The following is a 26736-nucleotide window of genomic DNA, read 5'->3' as shown; positions in this document are numbered from 1 at the left end:
AACGAGTTAACCCATTAAACCTAACAAAGTGAACCCATTAAAGAGGCAATTAGTCTTGCTGAAGACGGGTCGGAGTAAGTGACGGGTAATGTCACTCACAAAACGGATAGGGGGGACAAGGTGGGGGCACCCCCATGTGCTTCCCTCTCTCCTCTATTTGGGTCATTTGTGAGAGAAAATGGTATCCGTCACTCCAAAGTGACGGATACGTGCCGTCACAAATGAGATTTTGGGTTAAAGAGGATACACACAACATATTATTCAAAACAATAGGTCTTGGTATAGGCGGGTGGGGCGTAGGTAAAGACCTCTAATAAAATGGGTAGGGGGGGACAAGGTGGGCACCCCCATGTGCTTCCCACTTTATGGCAAATGAGTATTTTGTGAGGAAAAATGGTATCCGTTTATACGTATAGACGGATAGTGTCCGTCTATAATGAGAATTTGTGTATTCAAAATTACGAAAATCCGTTCCATCAAACCCTTAAACCCATATGTGTACCTTAATGCGTATTTGATCACCTCCACTTTAAAGAGCATTATTGAAAGGAGTTTATTATGTAACGATTTTGAGAACCAATCAATGCTCTAAAATTATCAACTCCATTTGCAGGTATGACTAAACAACACAGACTACAGAGAGTAGGCGTAGAGTCGTTGTACAGAAAATCCACCACCTCCCTTTAATTCTCTCCCTCTCGCTGTAATTCTCACAATTTAACACTGTAAATTTGCAGGGTGAAGTCGTGAAGATGCAATAAATCAAGAATAAGAAGAAAATTTCTGTACAAATCCAACTATATCACCAACAATTCAGGTTTTTCTTCCCAAATTTTTGTAATTAGTGATTGTTTTTACTCTTGCTACTGTAAATTTAGTTACACCTGAGATTTTCCGAGTAGAGTATGTGACGGTAGAAATGGAGGATGAGTTGATAGTTCCTATTGTAGACGCTACAGTGCGGAATTAATTAAATTACGGGGGCGGAAATTGGAAGCGATAAATGTATGGAATTATAGTTTGAAGCATAGTAATGGAGTCATTGAAGGGAATTAGAGCTTTTCACAGCCGTAATTGGGCCGGTTTCTAACGTGATTTTGTGGCTCATAGACAAGCGAGTTACCATGTTTGGGACGAGTTAGGGATATCGAATTGGTTAAAACACGAATTCCCGTTGTGAAATTATTAAGGACAGCCATTTGGTGGGTAATTGTACTTGGACGGATTTTTTATTTTAATAGGCTGGTCTGTGTGTATATTACTCAATATGAAACCGTTTCACAATACACCAAAGAGAGTTTAAAAATGCATTGTCGGTACTCACCCTTTTGCGAAAGGGGTCTAATAGGCCACCCATTTTAATTCCAATAACAGATGCACATTTTATAAGTAATGGTATGACTCATCAAAGGGCAACTTATGCTGCAGTAAAAGACTCGGAAATTTCGGATAGGTGGATATAAAATAGACAAATTCAATGTTCCATGGCAGTATGGCACTATGCATCTTGTGCCTTTGTGTTATCCAAAATTTTTGTGAGGAACTGGTCATGATACCGGAATGTGTGAAATTTGAATAGGATTGTCAGTACAGAACTCTGTGAGAACTGAGATGTTTTCACTAAGTGGCCTTTAACCCTTTACACCTCATTGTGCATGAACATAGTTTAGTATAGTCTAATTGGAATCCTCATTTGCAGCTTGGCTTTGCAGGTTATATACTTGCAGTGGGGACCATCAAGTCGGGTTAATATCAGGGTCAGAGGCGCAGTGCAGCTCGGGTTACTTCCACACGGTGTCATCTATATAGATGTTCGATCCTATGTTGCTCGAATTCGACTACAAATTGTCACATATCTGGCATCAGTATGTGTCAGTGTAGAGGTATTTTTTGTCTTTTTTTACCTAAAATCTAGTATCAAGTGTGCTTTTTCCGGTTTTCATGTCAGAGGGTTGAGTATTCTACATAGGTACTTCAGGAAAAAAAAAAAAAAGGAGTCAGATCAACATAACTGCGCTGTCAGTAGTGTTCTACCCTCAGTAGTGGTCTGACACCTTGATCGCACCACTTCTGGTGCCAGTCCAACATCACCAATGCTCCTGGCCAGGTAGACATAGAACATAGAGCCTCCGAGTTGCATTTTGCTGTCCAGTAGCCACTCCTAACTGAAAATAATTTCTGTAAGTTGCTATACAAACAATAACTGCATAGTGAAGGTCATTGTAAAACCAGGTCATATAGATGGCTACATAAGAATTACGTATCATCAACCCTTTCACGTACAAATTTTCCAATGAGACTCGTAATGTGGGTTTAGATTCCGATTATGTAGTCTACAAAGTGTGATCAATTTGTCTCTGAGAAATATTCAAGGATTGACTGTTTTAAGATGTGGCTTGTAGCAATTTAAGATCTCTAACTTATTGAAGAGTTATTTTTGATGCAAAATATCCTGATAAGATTCGTAGATTTGTTGATTTGGTTAAAAGGTAACGTGATCAGCACTCAGCAGCAGGGAGCCAAGGAAACAGTGAAGGTTCATACACCTAAAAGTTGTACGGAGTTGCAATCTCATGATCTATTGTAAACATCTAATGCGTCTGAATCTGTAGACCAAAAGTAAAGCCATCACTTGTGAATCGAGCCGTGGAGTTTCACTCTAAGCTAGAAGCCAAATTAAACATCCAAGTTTCATAAAAGCTTTGACAAAGTTCCATACTCCCAGTTGTCTTGATGATTAGCTCCTTATAATACGAAGGCCTTCTTTTACTTTCTCTAGACTTACACTTTTATCTATGAAGGGTTATAGCCACTAGTTTACAAGGTGGTCATTTGCAACCTCACTAGCTTTCCAAGCTATTTTGCAGGATACATTTACCTTCAATCGGAAATCATGATCTCTTGGGAAAGGAATATGGCAAGTCATACAATACAAGGCAATATATCTAGTACAAGAGACAGCATTCAATGGTGGGTGGAGACTCGGAGAGTGTTTTTCAGTAGCCGGATATTGTCTGAAATTGATATCAATCTTATCCTGCTTGTTCTCCAACCAAATTCAAGGTAAGCCTTTGGGTATGTCGGAGCCGTACACAGATATGTGATGTGTTACTGTCAGTATTACTTGCTCTCTGTTAGAAGTAATTAGTAACTGATTCTATTATATGTTCGTCAGACTTGGCTCTTACTTCGGGTGGGAAATATAAAGAGTGCTGGAGTTTCTCCTGTTCATGGCGACAACTAAATGAAGTATGACCTTTGGGGACTTATTGTGATGAATGAGTTGCTTGAGAAAGATATCCAGTTTCCCCATCATATCAAGTTGAGCTACAATCAGTTTCATTCCAGCCACAGATCATTGCCTCATGGCTCATGTCGATCATGATCAAGAGTCTCCATGATAATTATCCTAGCTGATGAGATTTTTCCAAAAGCATGCTGGTAATATTGTGAAACTGAAATCAAAGATTGAGAAACATGAACTGTGGTTCCGGGAACAGGTCAGTGCTCCAATGGTTATACTCTACTCGTTTACCAATGCAGTGATTAACTGATTATGCCTTTTTTTTGGCTTGGTTAATAATAATCACGATTATGCCAATGCTAATGTACATTAGCTTCTATGTGGCCTGCCCTTAGAAGTAGATGTCTCAGCAGGCTTTATAACAAATTTGTAAGTTGTAATCCAATGCGCTATTCTAAGCAAACAAAAGAAATACAATTGAGGGTTTCTGAATATTTTAGGACACTTCATATTCCAGTGACTCGGGTTATTGACGGATCTGGACAAGATTGATCCAACCTGAAATCGGAACCAAGCAAACTGCATTGAGCCTTTCGGAAAATATTTTGGTATGAACCTTACAGCTCGTTTAGTATTCACTTAGATATCCAATTTCCTTAAGATTAGTTGAGAGATGAGGTTGGAAGTTGTTACATTTGATCCTTTTCTACGAAAATCTGCAGGTGTAAATGTGTAATGTCTAGGTAGCCGCCTCCCCATGCTTCCACTCAAGGAGAAAGGTACTTACGAGCGAAATGCATTGTTTTGATTTGTTTGGAAAGACTGATTTTGTGTTCCGTCTTGTCTTTATTGTTAACTTCTGCTAAGTGCATCCTTTTGTGGTTCTTAATTTAATACCTGCGCCTGACGTCCCCATTGTCTTCCTTTTGTGCCATGATTCCTGTTATGTGGCCTTGCATATCTTGTTACTTGACCAAATACGACTTTCTGGTCTTGAATCATTGTGGTAGTGGATTTGAATCCAAACTACATCACTCCAAAATAGGGGTCCAAAAACCACACACATCTCCATCTTGGCCATCTCCCCTGGTTTAGTGGATTTGAATTTGTGAAACAACTTTAGAGTGATCAACCGTAAGTATTCAAAACAACATTTAGATTCTGCAGAATTGAACTTCAGTGCATTAGACTAATAGTACTCATGCCCCCCTTTTTATTTTCTCTTTACCGAGTCCATGATTGGCTTGTGGAAGTTTATGGTATACTTGGGTATTACAAATGTTTACTTAAATTTCCGAATTTGTTTGCTTAAAGGTTTAGGAAAGTTTACCTTGTTCAAGATGGTTAGTCCTTAGAAACTAAACAGGTCCTAAGTGGTCTTTTAATTGCTAAAACATCAATGAGATTGTAATTTCAAGTAATTGATTAAGAGAGGATGAGTTGTGGGAGCATCATATTTCAGTACAACCTTCGTAGGCACTCACATTGTTGGAGCGACATTCATATATAAGACCATCCATGACATTGATTTGGTTTAAAATCACAAATCGGAATCATAGAAAAAAGACACACGCAACAATGAAAATTTGCCAAATCATTTAAGTTGTTAATAGCTTGGCTTTCTGAGGCATAGTGTATGATGGCCAAGGAAAGAAGAGAGAGGGAAGGAGAAATGAGAGTTACGTCTTTTTATTTAGTTTTTTTTTTTCATTTTAATGTTAAAAAACGAAGACAAAAATTAGAAAAAATCAGTCATTGTTGTACCATTATTATGGGTGTTTTTTTTGTCGGGCTTGATGATAAGCAAAAATCTAAGTTGGATAAAAGAAAAATGATGAAAGAGGAGCGATGATGAGATGACTATTGTTTTTTTTTTTTGAGGAAAATGAGATGACTATTGTTGTGGATGGTTTAACGAGAGAATTCATTACCCAAAATACGCATGAACAGGATTATTGTTGTAACCTATTGAGGATATATCATACATATGAGAGAACTATGGCAAGGCAATGTAAGGGTAGCAAAAATTCTACTCTAAGTTGTACTCCCAACTATTCACTTTGAAAGCTTCAATACCAATTTTTATACAAAAATACAAAGACGTATTAGGAATATCAGTGTATTTTCCATTCTTACTCTTTTTTTTTTACCTCATTATTGAATATACTGTATTCATCAATGTGGTGTAGTAAAAAAAAACCCAAAAAGAACAAGTATTGGTATCCTAATGTGCATTTGTATTTCTCGTTTAAATACGAATATGGAAGCTTTATAAAAATAGGAGTACGTATTTGTATAGGCCCTTCATTTGGACCACTTTTGTCATGGTTTATTTCAGATGAGTACTTCCTTTGTTATGGATTAAACTTCCTATTTTTTTATTTTTATTTTTTTGCAAACATTTTGTTAAAGTAATGTTAAAAAAGAATTAGTGGTTTGGGTTGGGAAAAAACTTAATTGTCAAAATGGGGTCCAAGTACGATCAGGTGGGTATGTGGAAGAGATGGCGACTTTATGTTTGCAATGACAACATTTGACATATACACAATCTAGTTGAAGTATACCACATGATTGGTGATCGCAAAGCGGTTAAGTGTTGATAATCATAGCCAATTGTCTCGAGCTCGACTTAGAGTACCAGCCATATTAGATAACAAATTAACCATAGTATTTTACCAAAAAAATACTGATGTAGCTATTTTTTCTTCTCTAAAGTCGTCATTACAAATGGCGACTTTATCCTAAAGTCGCCACGCGACATGACGAATCTCCCCATCCGATCCTACATGGACCCTATTTTTAAATTAGGAAGTATGTTTTAATCAAGCCCAAATGGCGACTATTTTTTCAGTACAACCTTCGTAGGCACTCACATTGTTGGATATTTTTTAATCAAGCATTTTAATCAAGCCCAAAATGCTATTTTTTCTTCGCTAAAGTCGCTACCAATGGCGACTATTTTTTTGCACAAGGAATAATAAAGTTACAATAAACAAATGTAATTCTTCGCTAAAGTCGCTACTAATGGCGACTATTTTTTTGCACAAGGAATAATAAAGTTACAATAAACAAATGTAAAAGTAAGCTAGTGGGTGTAAAATTACAAGGTAGTAGTTGATTTTGTTATAAACCCCATCTACAGCTTGGCTGATTAGGAGTCTTAATCGGATTGCTCATACTATAGCCAAAAAAGCTATGGTGTAAGTCGTCTTTTTCTTACCGTCTCAAAAAAAAACTTGGCTGATTAGGAGTTAGGACAAGTTAATCATTTTGCATGTAAGTAATTTGTCCAAAAATGGAGTTGTTTAATCTGAGTTCGAGAGAGTATAATTTTCTAAACAAATACGGGTGCAAATCTTGAGAATGTGTGTCAACCATTCTAACACCCAAATTACCATCCCTCTATCAGACAAAGGGAGGGGGCTAAGAATTGAAAAAACTGAAATATAGGAAAAAAACAAAAAAACTAATGTGGATAGGGTGATAATGATGTCATGATATGCAGAAATTAGTGTTTTAGGGCAAAAATATGGGAGAAAAATTCATAAGAACTAAGGTAACCAGCTCATTAGAATTTGAACTACATTGAAAAAAGAGATGAAGTACATTACATGCCCCATCTGGAACCAAAGCAGAGCTAATCATCTGAAATAAGACTGGAGAGGAATCCATCAAATAATTGTTTTCTCTTTGTACATCAAAACAACTGAAACGACAAACTTCCTAGAGCAGTTAAACACTAGAGTTCTAGAAACACATGGTTGGGGTGGGATGAAAAAGATAAGATGAATAATCCAACTAGTAGAAACCAATCTACTGACCAGATATCAGCATCCCTAGATTCCCATCTTGACCTTCAAGATAATTGAAGGTAAAAAAAAAAACAATCAAAGAGACAAAACAGTCAAATCTTCACCTTCCCTCTATTGACATGAATTCATCTTTTCTATTAACTATACTCCCATCTCCATATCAGTGCTACTTGAACCATCATTGCTCACTGTGTCCTGAAATCGGAAACGAAACAAAGTAATTTTAACTCTGTTACTTATTTGTACATAAGTTAGCAAATTAATGGAAATGGTCTACCATGGCTGCATTGCCATAAGTTGCACAGTACTTTTAACTTTTAAGCTATGTTATTCTCCTTTAGAAGAATCTGAGACCTGGACACGGATTCAGCAAAAAAGTATGCTTATTTGGGTTTAAAAATGAGGTGTCTAGTGTCATATCCATGTCGGAGTCTCAAGGGTCGAACACTCTATGCAAGGGAATAAGAAGAGTCAGAGTAACATAGGTTTTATGTGTCTAAGAATCACACCTATGTCTTTATATGATTGTAAAGAGCTTGTTAATAGAAAGAGGAATACCTGGGGAGATAGAGTAAGATTGGCATTCCCGGGAGGAAAAGCAAACCTTTTACCATCATCAAAAGAGCCACTTTTTTCAGATTTCTTGGAACCAATGTGGGACTTTCTGAGACCCAAAAAACCCTTCCATCTATTTGAAGAAGAAGGCTTTGGGGGTTTAAGGGAGAAATCCATTTCATCGTCGACAAGGAGCTCATCTCTCAGGGTCCTCTGAGACTGCCCATTATTGCCATTGTTGTTGTCTTTGAAGGGTAAAAGCCTGCCTTTAAAGAAGAGCTCATCAGCAGGTAGCATGCTGTAATTTGACACAGAAAACTCGAAATCAGAAGAAGGTGGAGGTCTTTCTAATGATCTTGAAGCATTAAGCAAATGGTGTGAATTTTGAGATTCAACAAAGTCATTAGAGAAGGAGATTCTAGGGCTCATGGGAGGAGGTTGAGAGGAAGAAGTAGAGTTATTGTACATCTCTAAACATGCCATTAGACTGAGAAAGAATCAGCAACTAAAAATGAATAAAAGAAGGGAAAAAACCAAACAATGTAGCATAAACAAACAAAAAGAAAAAGGACTAGTCTTCCCTTATTTCTTTTCCCTCCTACTTAAATTTTGATGGACCCTATCTATTGGTTTCTGTTCTTTCCCCCTTAACCCCACAGGCCACACCACTGTTTAGATTTTTGTATTTATATCACAGGCTTTAAGGCAGTAAAGGGCAGGAGGCTTTGAATGCACATTTTTTTTTTTTTTTTATTCAGTGCTTCTTCTACCCTTTTTATATTATCTTTTTTTTTTATATTATCTTTTTTGTATTTTCTTTTCTTTTAAAAGATTCTGAGAATTTTCATTTTTGGTCATCTAGTAACAGTCTTTCATAGACTAAAACAAGGGTATGACTGCGTATAATCGTATATCTGACCAACTTTTCTTACCCAACATTTTGCCGGAGCTCATAGAAGTTAGAAAGACCAGCTTAATGTTGCAGTTGCCATCGGTCTTACCCTATTCGTCTAATCTCATTTTTTTTTTCGGTATTTTAACATTATGGGAGGCCATAATGCGGTCAATAACACTATTCCAAGGACTTCAGTTATCGGATGACTAGAGAAAAGTTTGTACCATTTTGGTCGTACACTAGTAATAATAATTCCCTTGGAAGAATGAATATGAGTCTTGGCAATATAGGTTCCGAACATTATTTGTGTATTTTATTGAATATTTGTGAAGTTTGTGAAATAGGGTATGGACGTGTGAGAGTAGACACACTCGGCTATATTGACAAAGTATGCATGTCATGTCATGATGTGATGCTATTTTGTCATAACATGTAGATTTACATTGAATGACCGGATTTAGCTTTTATTGTGGAAGATGCTCTGTTACTCGCTCCCTTTTCCTCATTTTGTCATGCTTGCACTTGGCCATGGTTTCTTGGTGATTAGCAGCTAGCTCTTTGGTGCCATCAATTATTGTCCCTGATTGGGTAGGTAGGTAGCATTTTATGAATTGATACTACCACTATGCTATGAAACTTGATGCACATTTATGGATTTCTTGATTTTTCTCAATTAGTAAGAGACTAAAAGGACTTAAATTGACTTATTTTTAACCTCAGTTTTGCTGATTTATATTTAACTTTGCTCGGTTTTGCTGAATTGAGTTAGGCAAATTTTAACGGAAGAAAAATCCTTGAGAAGACCGTTTGTCTCTTTTTTTTCAATCATGGCTTTAGATTCTGAAAGCTAATTTGAAGACAATTGAAACTTCCTAAACATTTGAGACTATGGTTAAAACTCAGTAAACCACACATGTTTCTTATCTACTTCTCATGGAAAATGCCTTGTATGGTATATAGTACCATAGTAAGCATACCAGGCTATTGATTGTGGTCACTTGTCAAATTTGTGATTTTATTTTGTTTTGTTTTTGTGACAAATTTTATGCCAGAAAAGGCTAATTTTAACTAATTGTACTCAATGCTATAATGTGTGATTTACTACTACAAAGAGCAAGAGCACAAGGGGTTGTAATTGTTTATTGAATTACTGCCTACATGTTCTATAGATCGATAAATACTGCTCAGCGGGTATAAACCAATGTATAGGACCTGAAATGCCGGCCCTTTGGGAATTCTTCAAGCTATAACAAAATATAATGGCCTCAAAACCTTCTCTTGAATTATTTCTTTAGCTCATCTAAGCAGTAAAAAATGTTTTGGTGCAAATTGGATGTGGTTAACAAGGTGCCTGTGTTACAAGGTACAACAGTATTACATGTGAGGAAATGGTAGACAATATAATTTATTTGTGGTTGAAACTCTAGGTTTATTCATATGATAGTAACAAGACATAGAAATTATCATATGTTTTGCATATAGTGACCAGGAAAACAACATGCCCATCTGTAAGGAATTGAAATGCCAACAATTATGCAAAACACCTTGGTACAATTGTACAAATGATGGGTATACCATGTACAGTATATAGGGTCATTATATGTGAGGATGTGGTGAATTCATGTTATAGACTACTGTGGTATCTAAGGTATGATTTCTGTCCACCCTCTATTGGCTATTGCATATTGCCTATGCTATCGTTTTCTTTTCAGGAGAAGAGACATGCGTGTGGCGCGCGCGTGTGTGTGTTACGCGATATGCTATCGTCTTTGTGGAAGAACATTTCTTGCCATGGCAATGTGGCATTATGACGGTTTTTTTCTTTTCCTTGTAGATGGAGTTCAGCATCATATATGGAATCGGGCTTTTTCAACGAGAGAGGAAATTCTCGGTGAATCCTTTTAAGGTAAGTGCAACACCAACTTAATTCGTTCAAAAGTTGACATTTTCTACGAGAAGGGTAACAATGACCGGAAATGTCCGTAAAACTCTAAGGTCGAAATGTTATTAGCGACACGAAAAACATTGCATGGCGTTGGGAAGCAGCAAAAGTCCAGCTAAAGGTTTAGTACATTTATGTATTGAAATTGTAGGAGGGAAAAGTGGGGTTTAAATGACAATAAGTGGGCAAGCATGATGTGGGAGAGTAAAGAGAGGAAGGAGATCTTCTGAATTTTGGAAAGAGTTAAGTATATGGAGGGTATTGAGTTGGCAGAGTTGACCGAGCTTTGACTTGTAAGTAATAAGGGCATAGGGCAGTGTATGAACTGGCTTGTGGGCTGTGGCTATAGGTACTGATCAAAGGGGTCACGTGATCCCTCTCCTCCAGTTTTACCACATTATAGTACGAATATTATACTGTGTACTACATGAAGTTGTACATCAAAGCCATAGTGAAAACGAGGGACGAGCTGCGTAACAAAGTAGTCATAGTTTTACCTGACTCGAATCTGAATTAAATTGGATAATGTAAGCCAAATAGATTGACTAACTTGCTACATTTATCAGGATGGTGATAAAACATACTCCGTAATAACAATTACGGCTAGGCGGCCTGGCTTAGGAACTAGGTCTAAGAAGTAAGAAGCTATCATGGATGGACATTACTTGTGAAGAACGAATTCTCCTTCATGACGCGTCACAATTTGTTCTTCATTTCAAATTTGCGTTATTTATGGTGTTCAGTTTTTTGCATATGAAATGGTGATACTTAAACTCAATAATAACCGTTTTATGATTGTTTTTCCGTATACAATACTAAATTTGGTGATGATTACCACCTCCTAAACGACAGCTAAATCAGAGTCCCAAAGTATCGTCCAAGAGCCAAAACAAACATGGAATACAGGGTATTTAAACCTGAAAGTCAATAGAGTGCAGTATAATTTAGTTAGCTGAGATCACCCAGTTTCAATACTTGGAAAATAGGTAATTATGCACGCTTTGGTGTTGGATAAGATGTGGAAACTGCAGATTTAGATTAATTAAATAATTAATTAGATGGGTTATTTTTGATTCGTCGCGTAACGTAACAGAGTTTAATTACCAAAATCCAACATTTGCAAGATTAGATTGTCACGTGCAACATGTGCTAATGTGGTTGATTTTCGCCTGTTTTTGAGGTGTCTTTTACAACTTAACTACGGACGTACGGAGTACACAATATAAATAACCCAACCAAAAAATCGTATATTTTTTAGGTCTGATTAGACCGTTGTTTTGACAAACCCTGTCTGTGAACCGAATAGATAACCTTGGCATGAAAACAGTTTGATCTTCAAACAAAGTATTTCGCTTTAGTTTTAGAAAGTCTATCAAACTCCAAATTTATAAATTGATTTTTTTTTTTTTGGGTGTTGACCAGGAGTATCCTCTTACCAACAGCTGGGGCAATCTCCTTCGGGGTACTGAAGGCAATTTAATGGCTGACCACTTGTTTAAGAGATGAGAGCCCTTACCACTCACACCAGCCAACTTTGATAAATTTATAAATTGATTAATAATAGGAGTTGTTTCTTTAATTAAGTTTGCTCGAACCATGCCGTTTCCGTACATAATAGGAGTAGTTTCTTTAATGTACACTACCGGAATACTCCTCATGAAGTAACGTACATAGTATTTGTCATGAAGAAAATTTCTCTCCTTTATAACAACTCATAATCTTGAATTTTTTTGTTTTTAACGAGAATTAGGTGGAGCCTAGAGTAGAGTTGGCAATGGGCCGTGCTGGGCCGGCCCGCGTGTCGGCCCATCGTGCCTTCCCCAAAATATGGCCCGGCCTAGGCACGGATATTGGGTTGGCCGTGTCGTGCCGTGCCTGGCCCACTCACCCAAATCCCCGCCGCGGCCCGCTCCTGGCACGCCCAGTTTCGTGCTCGGGCCGTGCCTGGCCCATGGGCTAATCGTGCCTAGCACGTGGGCCGGCCCAATAACCTTAGTATTTTTTTCTAAATACTTTTTTATTTATATAAGTAATGGATATTAATGATTTAAATATATATTTTATTAAATATTAATGTATTTGATGTCTTGTTTAGTTGATTACTTGTATTTTTAACGTACTAGATTTAATTAAATAATTAAAAAATGGAATTTAATTTTATAATTAAGAAACGGACCAAATCTCGGGCCGTGCCGTGCCAGGCCCGCCGTGCCTGGTTCGTGTCGGACCCTCCGTGCTTGGGCCGTGCCGTGCCTAGGCACGGGAATTTCCAAAAAACGCAGCCGCGGCCCGCCTCCAACCCGTTCGTGCCGTGCCCGTGCCATCAGTATTATTCATCCGTGCCGTGTCGTGCCGGACTCGTGCCGTGCCCGTGCCGCCCGCCTTAGCCCGGCCCGAATTGCCATCTCTAGCCTAGAGTAGTGTATATGGTTTTTATCATATTAGAGTATTTTCAATGATTAAATAAAAAGATTTACTTGCAACTTTTACAAAAAAAAGTAGTAATTGTTCAATTATTGAAGTGTTTTTCATGGACTAGCTTAAGCTCTGTTTGGTAAACTGGCTGAAAAGGTAGCTGAAAATTGAAAAGCTAACTGAAATCTGAAAAGGTAACTGATAAGGTAGCTGAAAATTAGAAACTGATAAGGTAAAACTGATTATATGAAAATGTGTTTGGCAAACTAGCTGAAAAGAAAGCTGATTTAGGTAAAATGACCTAAAAAGATATGAAAATTATTTAATATACTAGATTAAAGGGGTAAAAAATGGAAGATAACTCATTTAGGTACCTGATTTCTCAAATGTTACATGAGATAGCATTTCATTTCAGGTAGCTTATTTGGTCAAATAAGCTACTTACCAAACATTTGCAAAAAAATCATGTAGCTGAAATTTTGGACAAATAAACTACTTTGGTCAAATAAGCTACATGAAGTGTCTTGCCAAAAACAGCCTTAGTTAGAGCAACTAGTTTCATGAAACTAGTAGCTTAAATGGATTCATAAAGAGACATATCCCAATTAAATACTCCGTAAATATGTATGCCCATCTAAGTAACAATTCTAGTAACTGAAATCATTAAGGGATGTTATAACTTAAAAATGTTATAGCTTAAAAGATTGATGGAAAGTTAAGTTAATAGTATTGTTGCTTACCAATAAAGATGCTCTAAAAGCTACCAAACTACGCAAATAAGTCAACTATCCTTTTTCTTTACCATATTTACATATACTTCGTAATTCTATTGAAGAAGGCATTGCCTTAAGCCAAATTCTCTCTCTAAAAATGGAGAAAGAAAACTCTCTAAAAAAACCCAAATCTAATACTTTATTTCCCGTGTACCATCATATCTACCTCCCACCCATCTCACTCCACTTACTTCACATCCTTTCGCCGGAGATGTGGCTCTGCTTAGGCCCATCTCCAGCGAACCTTCATTTCACTCTCGATTAACGCCGTTTTTCTTCCAATTTATGTCCTTTGTCTTCCGGGATGTGGTCTGATTTCCGTTTCCTTCGCCTTTCTTTCATCTATGTTTACTCCGGCTATCCTTCTTCACCCCGTTCTAATTGTGAATTGCTCATTCATTCGTTGTTGGTTCTTTAATCAACTGTCGCCATTGTCATCGGCTTCTCCGTTGTCGTCGCCGCCGTGTTTCGAGTGCCATCGTCTGGGACTTTACCTACGAGGTGTTCCCCTGGCCTTCCCCTCGCCATTTCCCCTACCTCCTAGATAAGTTATATCTTTGGATCTGGCTGGTCTGTCTCCGTGTTGGTCGTTCTGGTTGTTTATCGAGGTCTGTCTTCCTTATAGTGGTTGTGCATGTACATAACTTGGTGTTCCCCCTCCCCTCGCCCCTTCCCTCACTGGTTGGTCTTTACATGTCTAGTTGGGGTTGATCTTGCTTTGCATGTCTCTTGTGTGCCATCTTTGGGCTACGTCGATTTGTCTGGGTCGGGTTGTGGTACGAATGGTCAATTTGGATGCTTTTGTTGGTTTGTCCTGGTTAATTGTTATGTCAGTGTTTGGGTTTTTGTCTTGTCTTTTAGGTGTTGTCGGTGAAGCTAGATGTTTGTCAGATGTAAAGACTGTCTCGGGTTCGGAGGGTTGTTTTCTTCGTCGGTTTTCTTGGTCTTCTTTTGGTTTATTTGTGTTAGTCTGTGTGGTTGTGTTGGTTTGGATTGTGTTGTTAAGGGTCTAGTTTGTGGTGTTAGGAAGGTTGGATGCGATGTTTCTCCTCCAATTTCAATGCCGTTTTTTAACTTTATTTTCGTCATGTTTTTCTAATAATCTCCGTTTATGGCAGACTCTATGATAGGATTAGTTATGTTCTATAGAATAATGGCCTTTCAAAGGCGTCGTTGGACGTGCCTTTGAGCCTGGGCTGTGTTGGTGGCAGGTTCACCTTGAATCCTCTTTCGAGGTTCCTAGCTGGGAGATTGGTTGGGGGGAGCTCTCTTGCCCTCCTTATAACATTACTTGATTTCTTGGTTCGTTGGTCTTTGAACTGTTGGAGTCGATCACCACGGTGTACAAGAATCTTCTCCACTGAAGGCAATCTTGTTCGACTTGTTCTTCCTCTTTTCTTTCTACGCTCTTGTGGCTTAAGTGTACCTGATTCGTCTCGTTGGTCTTTGGGAATTATTAGTATTGCTGATGACGTGGATGAGATAGCTCGTTGTCCATCTATTCTTCATCATCTTGCCCTCGTTGCTCCAGTTTTTGTTGTTGTAATTTTTATTTTTAATAAAGGTTTATGTATCTTTAAGTTAGGCTTTGTAGCACTAGATTTGCTAGTCGGGTTTATACGCCAACTTAGTCAACTAACTTGTTCTGTAACTTTTGGGGTACTCTAAATTACCTTTTTTCCTCCTGACAAAAAAAAAGCCAAATTGTTTTATAAGGGTTTGAACGTTAAGACATAAATTATTTATTTATAAGTCATATGGAAAGATAGTCTTTTATACGAAATCATTAAAAAACTATATTATAATTGAAAGTAACTTAAATTTGTAAGTTTATAATGAACTTTTATTGTTAGTAAGTTACTTCTCAACTATAATACTCTCTCGAATACAATTCAATGTACTAACTTTCCTTTTTAGGACAATTTAATCCAATATACCCATTTGTTTTGGCAAAAATTGGATTAGCATACCTTACTATAATCTTTTATCAGAAATTCTCATTTGTGACGGTATTATTCCGTCACAAGCTTGTGACCTCTTACAAACAGTAAGCGGGAGGGCAAGTGGAAGAAGGACTGTGAAATGTCAAAAGCTTGTGACTGTCACAAGCAAGACAGTCTGATCTTTTATTTACCTTTTTCTTCTTTGTGCTGATTCGTTTTCGCATATGCTCGGTAGAGCGGCGGAGCGGGGTGATATTCATGGGATGCGGGTGTGTCGGGGGGCTCCTAGGATATCTCATTTGTTTTTTGCTGATGACAGTATCCTTTTTATTAAAGCAAATGTTGAGGAATGCTCGAAGGTAGCTAATATTATTAGCCAATATGAAAGAACATCGGGGCAGAAAAATAATTTTGATAAATCGGAAGTGGTGTTTAGCAAGAAAGTTGGAGGTCGGAGGAGGGAAGCTATAAAAGCGGTAATGGGTGTCCGGGAAGTGAACAAGCATGAAAAATATTTAGGCCTTCCAACCATTATTGGAAGATCGAAGAAGGTGATATTTACATGTTTAAAGGAGAGGATATGGAAGAAAGTTAACGGCTGGAAGGAGAAATTGCTTTCAAAACCCGGGAGGGAGGTCCTTATCAAAGCTGTGGCCCGAACTATTCCGACTTATATGATGAGTCTTTTTTCCATTCCGGAGGGTGTTATTGATGAGCTACGTAGGGTAATGGCGAGATTCTGGTGGGGTTCGACTGAGGCCCAGCGAAAATTACATTGGATGAAATAGGAGCGTTTATGTGAGCCTAAGGCGTGTGGGGGGAATGGATTTTTGGGATTTGCGTGTCTTTAATCAGGCTTTGCTAGCAAAGCAGATATGGAGGTTAATGCTCGAACCCGATTCTCTAGCGAGGAGAGTCCTTAAGGCGCGATATTTCAAGAATGACACCATTCTGAATGCGAGAAGGGGGTATAACCCTAGTTTCACATGGCGGAGTTTATGGGGCTCTAAATCGCTCTTGTTGGAGGGCTTGAAGTGGAGAGTTGGGAATGGGCATAAAATTGGGATATGGGACGAGGCCTGGCTATCTGGTAATAGTGTGGGAATGGTACCTACGCCAAACAAGGAGACTGATCCGAGTATGCGTGTTGCTAACCTGATTAATACTGAGCATGCGTGCTAGAATATGGAGGTAGTGGGGGCTGTTATGATGGAGGAGGATGCGAAGAAGGTGTTAAATATTCCTTTGAGTAGCAGGTTGTCGTGTGATAAATTGTTTTGGTGGCCATCTAAAGATGGTCGTTATACGGTAAAATCGGGTTATTGACTTGGAAGGAGAAGCAATATTAGTCCGACTGGTGACGCTGATGGCTCGTCTCTTTGGAAGCTTATTTGGAACCTCAAGGTACCGCCTAAACTAATTCATTTTATTTGGAGGATTTGTGCAAAAATATTACCGGTACGGAAGTGTTTATTTGACCGTCATTATTGCCCTACCCCAATGTGTCTTTTTTGTGATACCGAAGAATGTAGTGACCATGCTATTTTCCGTTGTGAGTGGACAAGGAGGCATTGGGTTGTAAGTGGCTTTGGGGATCTCGTTGGGGTCGCTCCTGGTGACTCTTGTGAGGAACGGGTGTTTTGGGTGTTACAACAACTTGGTGAGATGGAGCTTAGATGGTTTCTGGCTATGATGTGGTGTATTTGGACTATATGGAATCAACGCTTATTTGAAGACTCTTACCCTCCTGCGGAAGTTGTGTGCTTGGGTTTGGTGAGGATGGTGGCTGATTACCAAGGGTATGCTGATCGGGGTTTTAGTAAATCGAGAATGGTGACGGAGGTAGGGGGTTGTTCGTGGACTCCTCCTTTGGATGGGTTTATTAAATTCAATGTCGATGCCCATATGGCCGGGAATGGAATGGTGGGACTGGGGGCGGTGGCAAGGGATGAGGCGGGTCGCTTGGTCTGGATGGGTTGTAGGAGGGTTGGGGCGGAGTGGGATGTAGATGTTGCGGAGGCACGAGCCGCTATGTTTGGTCTGGCGGTAGCAAACCAGTTGGGTCACCCTAATATCACTCTTGAAAGTGATGCGCTAAATTTGGTTATGGCTATTAAAAACAAAGTCGAGGCGAGGACACCGTTTGGGCTCTGTGTGGATGACTTACGAATTAGTTTGAATTTATTTCATTCTAGTAATTTTATTTGTGACACCCTCATTTATTGCGGAAAAGTAAACAGATAATTCTAGATAAAAATTGCATGGATATATTTGTAATGGGTTCATTTGGGTAAAAACTTTTAAATTTTAAAAAAACCTGAACCTGTTATAAAAATATCCAAATGGGAAGGTGTCAAACATGCAAGGTCTAAAATAAAAACTCATAAATAAAGCATCGCTAAAATCGCGAAACAAAGTTATACAACCCAAATGTGAAAAAGGGAGACATATTTCCCTAAAAGTATATGACATAAAAAGTGTTTAAGGGTCACAATAAAATAAAGCCATTCTAGGTCCGAAGGTTACTTTGCTCGCTAGCTCGTCCATGTACCCCATATATGCATCACCTACCTGTCAATCGCATTTTATACAAATACGAAAGCCACAGTCAGTGGGGAGTAACTCCGAGTTCTCCCAGCCACGAAATGTCATAATTAATATAACATGTAAACATAAGAATATGAATATGAATAACACATAGTCTTAGCATATAGATGCTAGACAATCGTACTTATCATGTGAACAACAATATAACAACACATAGTCCTAGCATGTGAATACTAGTGTGGACAGCGGGCCGCCCACGGGGGCGCTTGGTGAGAACGAAACAAGCGTTTGCATTTTGTATGGAGTCGCCACCAATTTTTATGGGAAATTGGAACCGTTCGAGTACCTCGTGTCATGTCAAGACACAAAGTAGTGACATGAACACTAAGCAATCGTTACCCTTAGCATTCTATGTCTAGAATGACTCTCGTGGATGCCAATGAACACGGGTGCTCACGGAGATCTGGAGTAAGGGGTGAGGGTACGTATTAGGAAGCTCTTTTGATCGAACACCTAATCCCGCCCGCCTCGATAGCGGCCTCTACTAATGATTAGGGAAGTTATTCGTACTTGATATATCGTCGGCTATATGCATGCAATGCAACATCCAAGTTTTAATCCTAACATGTGAGAATTAGACTAAGTCGGTTGACAACTAATTTAGCATACAATTGGGTCGAAGTAGGATTTAATGCTCATTTACATGTGAAAACATACAAACAATGAAAGGAATACAATAAAAGAAATACAATAATGAAAATTACATTAATTACATTGGGATAGGTGTCGAAAATACCTTTAAAACGGATAATTTGAGAAAAAGGAATAAAAGAATAAAATAAACTAACGAACAGATCAGAAGGCGATAATACGAATAATAGTTAGTTAATACGTAGTCTAATTAAACTACGTCAAGGCGTAAAAAGAGTTCGTGACGTAACTCAGCCAGAACAAAGCGCAGCAGAGCCGCCTCCTTTGGAATAGGCGCAGCAGACGCCGCGTCTGCGTTCCTTGGCTCGCCTCCGTCGTGAAGCCGTAATTGCAAGCCGTTAATGTCGATTGGTGATTTTAATGATTAATTAAATTACTTACTCGGATGAAAGTGATTAACAGTTATTTAACATATGAATAGGTCATGAAAGCAAAAAATATGAATGAGACGGATGCAAACGGATTATTTACATGATGAAATAGAAGTGAAAAATATTAATGAGTCCTCTATTGAAATCAATTAACTAGTCTAAACACGATGATATATGACGAATATGTGATGAACATGCGAGTAAACAGATGAAAGCTATATCAAAGATGAATTCCAGAAACCCAATATGAACAAATTGAATCTCTACAACCCGGAATTGAATTTAATGACGAAAACCCGCAAATATTGGATTAATTGGGATTTAAGTCGGATTTGATGAATTAAACATGTGAATGAATGATTATAATATACATGTGGAATTATTATGACATTAAGACGAAGAATTAACAAGCGAACAAGCAAAAGAAAGATTTTGAATACGAATTACATAGGACAAACGAAGAAGAAAGGAAGCAGAATCATGCACCTCACGAAGAGGCGCAGCAGAATCGCGCTCCTCCTTCAAGAGGCGCAGCAGTTGCTGCGTCCTTTCTCGATGGTTATCTACTGGAAATCCGCAAAAAACAGGTTTTAACAAAGGGTTTTAGGAATCGGTTTTAACGGTATTTTCGACGTAAACCTTACAATTGATGATAATACAATAATTAAAAGAGAGATTTACACCCTCAGACTTACATGTTGACGAAACGAGAAGAACTAAGATATCGATTAGTGATGCTCGACGCGAATGCAAAGAGAGTGCCCTCGTAAGAGGAAAATGATTGATTAATTAAGTTGATTAAGTGTAGTTGGTCAAATTGGTCGGTCATGCAACGGAGAGGCTGGTACCCGGAAAGATCCGAGCTTACGTGGTCGAAAGTTCAAGCACGTAGGCGCCAATAAGTAAGAACAAAGTCTAGAATGCAAAGGGAGAAGAGAAGGGCGGACACTCGCGTGAGAAATATGAGGAGCGAAGGCTCCTATTTATACTAATCACGTGAAGGAATTAGGGTTTCGGAGACTCTTTGGAAGTGAATCTCGGAAAGATATGAAAAAAATACGAGAAACATGCAGAAAAGGGCCTGGGAAGAAGCGCAGCAGCCCACGCATCTCTTGGAAGAGGCGCAAAGACTGCCGCGTCTATTCCCAGGAGGTTTCCTCCTGCTGAAGAAAGATCTCCGCGTTTGAGTTATGGTAGGACGGAAATAATTCGATTTCCTTAATATCTTATATGAATATTACGGGATATTATTTGCCAAGAGATAAAATTTTTGAAATATGGAATAGAAATATCCGGAACATTCCAGAACATTCTTACTCGGGATTTAACGGTTATCAGAAAAATGGAGACGGTTTTAGGCCCGGACTCCGAATGTACTCTAATTACTGCCAAAACGACCGTATCGGGACGTAGATGACAACTAAGAGGTCGACATTAATATTTGAGCAATCACTTGACGATAATCTTACGAACTGTCACAAATCGTTCCGCGTATCAAACATGCGGCCCAATCATCACCGGGTGGTTTGCGGGAGGTGCAGAAATGAGGTATCTACAGAGCCCCCACTTTGACTGAGGCTTGGACAAGGCGAAAGTCAAAGTATAGCCATCAGTCAATCAAGATTACAACCTCGACGACTATGGCGACGCGAGGCGGCTCAAGGGGTCTGAACCAAGGACCTGTCGTCGGGAACATTTTAGAGTCTGTCGACTATCGGGGAGGGTCGTTTAAAGTCCATTAGACTACGTAAGGAGGCTCGCCAGCCATAAGAAGAGACCATACCTGAGACTTCTTCCACGAGATGCTTCCGGAGTTGCGTAGGAGCTAAGGTTGAGCATGGGAGCTAAGGGTAAGACCTAAAGGATATATAAGGATTGTGCTAGGGTATGGGACCCTAAGGGAAAGCATTGACGGGAAGGAGGCCTAAAGTAAGTTCAACTTAAGGGGTAAACCGGAGGTTTGGGTATAGGAACTCTATCGGTTTGGGGAACTTGAAGGCTTGTGAACCTAGAAGGAGTGGGATCCTATAGTTAAAAAGTCCTAATTTCGGGTTTACGAACCTAAGAAAGAAGGCTTTGGGTTTGGGAACTTCTGGAGAACGACACCCTCGTCGGACTCCGCGGGGAAACAAGAAATATTGAGAGTAGCAGGACACGGCTGGGAACTGCTGAGAGGAAATTGTTTGGATAATCTTTGGGAAAATATTGCAAGTAGCAGGACACGGCTGGGAACTGCTGGAGGGAAAATCTGCTTGGGTAGATGTTAATCCTCACGTCTTGAGAGAGACAGTACGTCCGCTTACTCTCGCTAGAGACATAGTTGGGATTATTCTTCTTGTCATGAGAGGGAAAGTATATCCGCTTACTCTCGCTCGAGACATAATGAATGTGCGTCGAATTTTTGTAAATAAGTAAATGCTCGTTGCGACAAGCAAAAACGGGTCTTGGAAGGAGTAATCAGTCTGCTGCTGGCTTGGAAATAAGAGCCGGAACGAAAGAAAATCGTCGAACGGACCAAAAGAGTAAAATAGCATTGGGGAAGAGGCGCACCAAAGATGGGCCCACAAATAACGAACTTATAACGAGTTTTTGAAAATCCGTATGGAGGGAACTAAAGGAAGAGGCGCAGCAAGAGCTGCGTCTCTTGGAAGAGGCGCAGCGCCTGCTGCGTCTATTCCCCAATTTGGCTTTTCTGCGTAAAAACGCGAAAATAAGAGGCATTGTGTTCATTTGCATTCGAAACACAAATCACTCATTTCTCTCTCAAATCTTCACCATTTACGCCAAGGTTTGATTCAAAAGCTTGCTTTAAACATGACTAATCGAGGTATGTGTCTTAATCTTGCATTAATCTTCTGCATTTGTTGAATTTTGAGCCGCGAAATTTAGGGTTTTCGACCCTTTTGATCGAAAATTTGGGGCTTTTCCCCCAAATGGATTTGCCATGTCAAATTGACGTTAGAAATGGATATTAGGTGATGTTAGGAGCATAACCATGTATTTGTTTCGAATTTTTGTCGAGTTTTGAGCCTTTGAGTGAAATTTTGAGACGGTTTTACAGCTAAACCGTAAATTGCTTCGAAAATAGCCTTAGGATTGCCCATTTGCGATGAAATTTGATATTAGGGATCCTTGGGTGATGGATAAACTTTATACCATCTCGGAATTTTGGTTTGTGACAACTTTTTCAGGACACTTTTCCAGGGCATAATCGCCGTTATAGCGAAATGCTGCCGAAATTTCGACTTGAACCCGGAACTAGGCTTCGAATTAGACTTGACTTGACCCAATTTATCACATGAGTGATTGGGTTGATGGGAATATGGCCAAGGATGGCAAGGAAGAGCAATTTCAGGGCTTTGAAGGCTCGAAAACTCCTTAACAAAGGCTTGTCGTCATGTGACGCGGCCTGAATTTGCTTTAACGTTGCAGGCGATGAGGCTTCTACTTCTGGGAGAGCTCCCATGGAGATAGATGCCACTACTGTTGAGGAGGCTTTAGAGCAGGTCTTCACCACTGCGGTGATAGCTGCTGAGTTTCACGAGGAGGAGGCCGTCGAGGAGGAGGAGATCCCGAGACGAGCCAACGTCGGCGAGGAGGTCGTCACCGAGGGGAGCTCTGCGTGGGCTAAGACCGGGAGAGTAGGCACCTCGTGTGGGTGCGAGAGGGTCACCCGTCCCACAGACGGTGAAGAGTTTTGTAAATAGGAATTCACTACTCACTACTCATCCTCTTTCATTCTTTTTGTCCAAATTTCTTTCAAATTTCATTCAAAACTAAAGATAGCTTTGTTTCAAATCATAATAGGAGGCCGGGAACATCAGGTCGTTCTCGGGGTACACGACGGCGATGGAGCACTACGAGCGGTGTCGGCGGAGGAGGAGAGGGCCATGATCGAGCGTGGAGCGTTCGGTCCTCCTCCTGGTTCAGTGTCCGGAGGGATATCGTGAAGAGGAAGTTGCGGGCTAACCTTAGCCTGGTCCGCGCTTTCTTGGACCGATTCTGGGATACGACTTCCACATTTCACATGTCTTTTGGTGAGGTGGGAGTCACTTTGGAGGATTACGGCATGATTTCTCGGTCCGCCGTGGGGACCGAGGAGATGGTGTGGCCGAGACGCCATGAGGGCGGACTCGGCCGAGGCGAGGAGATTGATCGGTGGAACTTGTCTCCGAAAGTCACATTACGATCTTGGGTTTGGTACCCGTTCTTACGTTCGAGACTACTTTGCGGGGAAGACCCCGGCCGGTGACGATTGATGGGAGGGAGACGGCTCCTCCTCCTGTACAGTGAGCGGAGGGCTCGCCCGTGGCTTTGGTGGTTTCTGTCTTCGATTTACCTCGGAGACAAGGGCGAGAGGTCACGACGAAGCTTCTTCCCTTTCTTTCTCGACTCCGAGTTCCCTAGGCGCCGGGACCGGGTCATCACGCTGGTTTTGCGGTCCTCATCCGCTTCATGAGGGCCATGGTTTGTCCGGAGTTGATGGAGAAGGGGACTTCTCCAGTCTTTGTCGGGCCCGGACTATCGCCGGAGGTATGAACCTTCCTTTAGACCAAAGTAAATTCCTTTCTACATCAAATCACGAAAGATCGTCATTGATTATTCTCGCTTACAGGGCGTGGGTGTACTCCTACTTCCCGAGTCTCGCGCCCAAGAGGACGGAGCGGCGGAGAGGGCCTATCCCGTGGTGAGGGATTGGGTGATGTGTCGACGAAGAGCAAGCGTTCTTCTCACAACGTCTCACCGGTGGGACGTGAACGCCCTTCACCGAGCAAATGTGAGTATCCCATTCGTATTCACTTATACTTCTTATACTTTGCCTTTACTTGATCATAGGAATGATCTTTGCTTTATCTTGTCATAGTGGGTGCCCAGGACCTTGGGCGGAGTACGCTGAGCGCCTCCTTTGTCGCCGAGGTCCTTCGACCTAGGAGCCCGAGCCGGCTGGCCGAGGACGTCGATGGGTCATGTGTGGTACTTGGGCGAGCGTTTGGCTCGTCAGTGCTCTCGGGACGCGTTGACGGTTCCCGTCGATCCTCACAGGATGATGTTTAGGGAGCCTTCTGAGGCTGAGAGGGAGGCGGACTTGGCTGGTGCCAGTGGCGACGACCTTCTTCTCCCTGGCGAGGACTACTCGGCGTTCCTTTACGGGAGGTTGGCGTACAGGCCGGCAGTGGTGAGTATCTTTTACTTTTTCTTGATTTGATTTTGAGAATTACGACGAAAGATCATCGATTGGTGAGAGCTATTTGTCTTTGCAGGAGGTCGAGGCAGCGGGCATCGAGCCCCCAGTGTACCCCGAGACCCTCGAGTACACTGACGCGACCGGGAGGACGACGATCTCCGAGCTGCGTGACTTTGACGTAGCCGTGACGGATCGGCCTAGACGATCGGCAAGATCGATTCGGAGGGTGAGCCTCTAACTTGTATAACTTTCGTGTAGGAACACGTTTGATTGAGCTTGTTCAATTTGCTGAGAATTTCCTTTGAAAATGCAGATCGCGCCGTCCCGGTTCGTGGCACTATGGAGGGTGGCCAACCGGCTGCGAGCTACTGCCATCGAGGCACTCGTCGGTGGTCGAGATCGTCAGGTATGAACCTTATTTGATTTTTTTGATTTTTTGATTTCCAATCTTGCTTGCATCGATTGACATGAGCCAATTTATTGTCATTTTTATGTGGTGACCGCGAGCCGGAGCGAGAGTTGACCTGATCTCGGGAGGAGACAAAATTCGCGTGTTGAGGGAGCTCGAGGTTCGGGATGCCGAGATCGCTGCTCTTGTGGCGAGAGTTGCCGAGTTGGAGGGCGCCTAGCAGTAGTTTTGTGTAGTTTTGTAGACTTGTACATCTGATTTTGAACATTTTTGGACTTTGTTTGGGGCGCAAGCCCCCAGTTTGCTTGTACACTTGCTCTGTTTGGTGTATATACGACGGCCTGAGTGCCTTTGCTGCTGGGTTGTGTTGCTTGTATCTGCAGGTTAGTTCTTGAACAGGTTTGGTAGACAACGGTTTACGCCGTCATGCTGCCGAAATTTACATAGAAATCACGCAAAACATACATTTTATATACATATGGCCTTAATTAGCGCAAAAATGAGACTCTAAAGAATGCAAAAAATGCAAAAATTTTGCCGGAAATGACCGGACGGTAGGGAGGGTTACCCCCTAAAAAAAGAAAAAAGATAAATCTATAAGTTAGAAAATGTAGAAATGAAATGCTGAAATTTGTTAGAAATGAAAACAAATGAAAATTATTTCCCAAAAAGAAAACGAATGAACATTATTTCCTAAAAAGAAAATGAAAACTATTTCCTAAAAAATAAAAAAGAATTAAGTGTGATGAAATGGCGAAGGTGTCGACGTCGCCTCGAAATGCGTGCCCGCGACTTTAGGAAACTTGAAACATGGTAAACTTCTCGTATTTACCAAAATAAAACCCCGCAGGAATAGGAAATCATGCGTTATAGAATTAGGAAAGATCCAACGCGGAAATCACAGAAGTGAGACTGGGGAAGAGGCGTAGGATGAGCTGCGTCCCTTTGAAGAGGCGCAGCAGGTGCTGTGCCTGTTCCCAAGCTGGTCCGTTCTGGCGGATTTTTGGAAACAACAATTAGTATAAATAGAAGCGTCGACGGGGCTTTAATTCACATAAATCTTTCGTCTCTTCTTCGTCTATTCACATAAAACCCTCAAAATAAATCTTCAAAAGAAATTTTTTCATTATGAATACTTTAGAGATCCGCTTGAAGGAATGGACCAATGAATTTTCAAATGTGGAGAAGCATGACATGGGTGCTTATAACCTTGGGTCTTTGTTGAGTTTGAAACTCATCAAGGTTGTAAAACCGTTCTTGGATACTTGCCTTGACTATTGGGACCCGAATTATCATGTTTTCGCGTTCCCAGGAGGTGACATTTGCCCATTTCCTGAAGAAATAGCTGCTATTGGTGGGTGGGACCCCGAACATTTACCTGCCATTCCTTCCACTTCACAAGGGTATAAGAGCAAATTCGAGACTTGCTTGGGTGACCGACTTGAGGTGGACCGTCTAGTTACCCCGAAAGGCGTGAGGATGTTGGATTTTGTGGACCGATTTATCAACAGGGCCGACCCTACTGTTTCTCATGTTGCTAGGAGGAGGGCATTTGGCTTTTGTTTGTTACACGTGTATGTCTTCCAAGGAAACGTTGATGAAGACTTGAGGGGTGATCCCCGTCTTTTGGGCCTTATTAAGCAAATAGAGCTGCGCAGGAGCCCAGCTTGCTTATGCTTAGGAGAGATTATTTTTGGTTTGGACAATAGGAAATCCAACCGCAATCTGCCGTTCTTGGGGAGTCCCGTCATTTTGCAGGTAAAAGACACCACTTTTTTTTTTTTTTTTGATGTTTTTTTTTTTTTTCTAATACCCGCTTTTGGTAGGTTTGGCTTATGGAACGCTCCCGATTGATCGAGCCCCGCCATCATGCACTTTCCTATCATTCCCGTTCGATTGCGATGAGGACGCGGTTGTACATGGTGGACTTTACT

General features: G+C 40.5%; 2 protein-coding genes and 1 long non-coding RNA gene across 10 annotated transcripts; 2 read left to right on the top strand and 1 right to left on the bottom strand.

Moving 5' to 3' along the window:
- Positions 1 to 503: 503 nt before the first annotated feature.
- Positions 504 to 12111, top strand: LOC141623198 (uncharacterized). Of its 8 annotated transcripts, none has more exons than XR_012533254.1 (10): positions 504 to 613; positions 738 to 817; positions 1713 to 1883; positions 2868 to 3063; positions 3176 to 3500; positions 3745 to 3852; positions 3967 to 4023; positions 8943 to 9094; positions 10341 to 10412; positions 11015 to 11248. It is a non-coding gene; the product is annotated as an uncharacterized LOC141623198 (long non-coding RNA). The 8 variants fall into 8 exon arrangements; XR_012533251.1 differs by having other exon boundaries at positions 8943 to 9098; XR_012533253.1 differs by lacking the exons at positions 8943 to 9094; positions 11015 to 11248 and adding an exon at positions 11871 to 12111.
- Positions 6813 to 8280, bottom strand: LOC141623197 (uncharacterized). Its single transcript, XM_074439277.1, has 2 exons — positions 7615 to 8280; positions 6813 to 7251 (listed from the first exon to the last, which is right to left on the bottom strand). Exons 1-2 carry the CDS (start codon positions 8092 to 8094, stop codon positions 7198 to 7200), a joined length of 534 nt encoding a protein of 177 aa, XP_074295378.1. The 5' UTR covers positions 8095 to 8280; the 3' UTR covers positions 6813 to 7197.
- A 4968-nt stretch (positions 12112 to 17079) lies between the features above and the next one.
- LOC141617140 (uncharacterized) lies at positions 17080 to 17833 on the top strand. Its single transcript, XM_074434315.1, has 2 exons — positions 17080 to 17731; positions 17820 to 17833. Exons 1-2 carry the CDS (start codon positions 17080 to 17082, stop codon positions 17831 to 17833), a joined length of 666 nt encoding a protein of 221 aa, XP_074290416.1.
- The last annotated feature ends 8903 nt before the right edge of the window (positions 17834 to 26736 follow it).

The sequence above is a fragment of the Silene latifolia genome, chromosome X (assembly GCF_048544455.1).
Source record: "Silene latifolia isolate original U9 population chromosome X, ASM4854445v1, whole genome shotgun sequence".
NCBI lineage: Eukaryota > Viridiplantae > Streptophyta > Magnoliopsida > Caryophyllales > Caryophyllaceae > Silene > Silene latifolia.
Note: the sequence above shows the minus strand (reverse complement) of the source record. Positions and strands in the feature narration are given on the sequence as shown.

Coding starts and splice junctions, on each gene's coding strand:
- LOC141623197 (XM_074439277.1), bottom strand. CDS start 8,094: ATGGCATGTTTAGAGATGTACAATAACTCTACTTCTTCCTCTCAACCT. Junction 7,252..7,614: donor ATCTTACTCTATCTCCCCAG/GTATTCCTCTTT, acceptor TTCCGATTTCAG/GACACAGTGAGCAATGATGG.
- LOC141617140 (XM_074434315.1), top strand. CDS start 17,080: ATGTGTCTTTTTTGTGATACCGAAGAATGTAGTGACCATGCTATTTTC.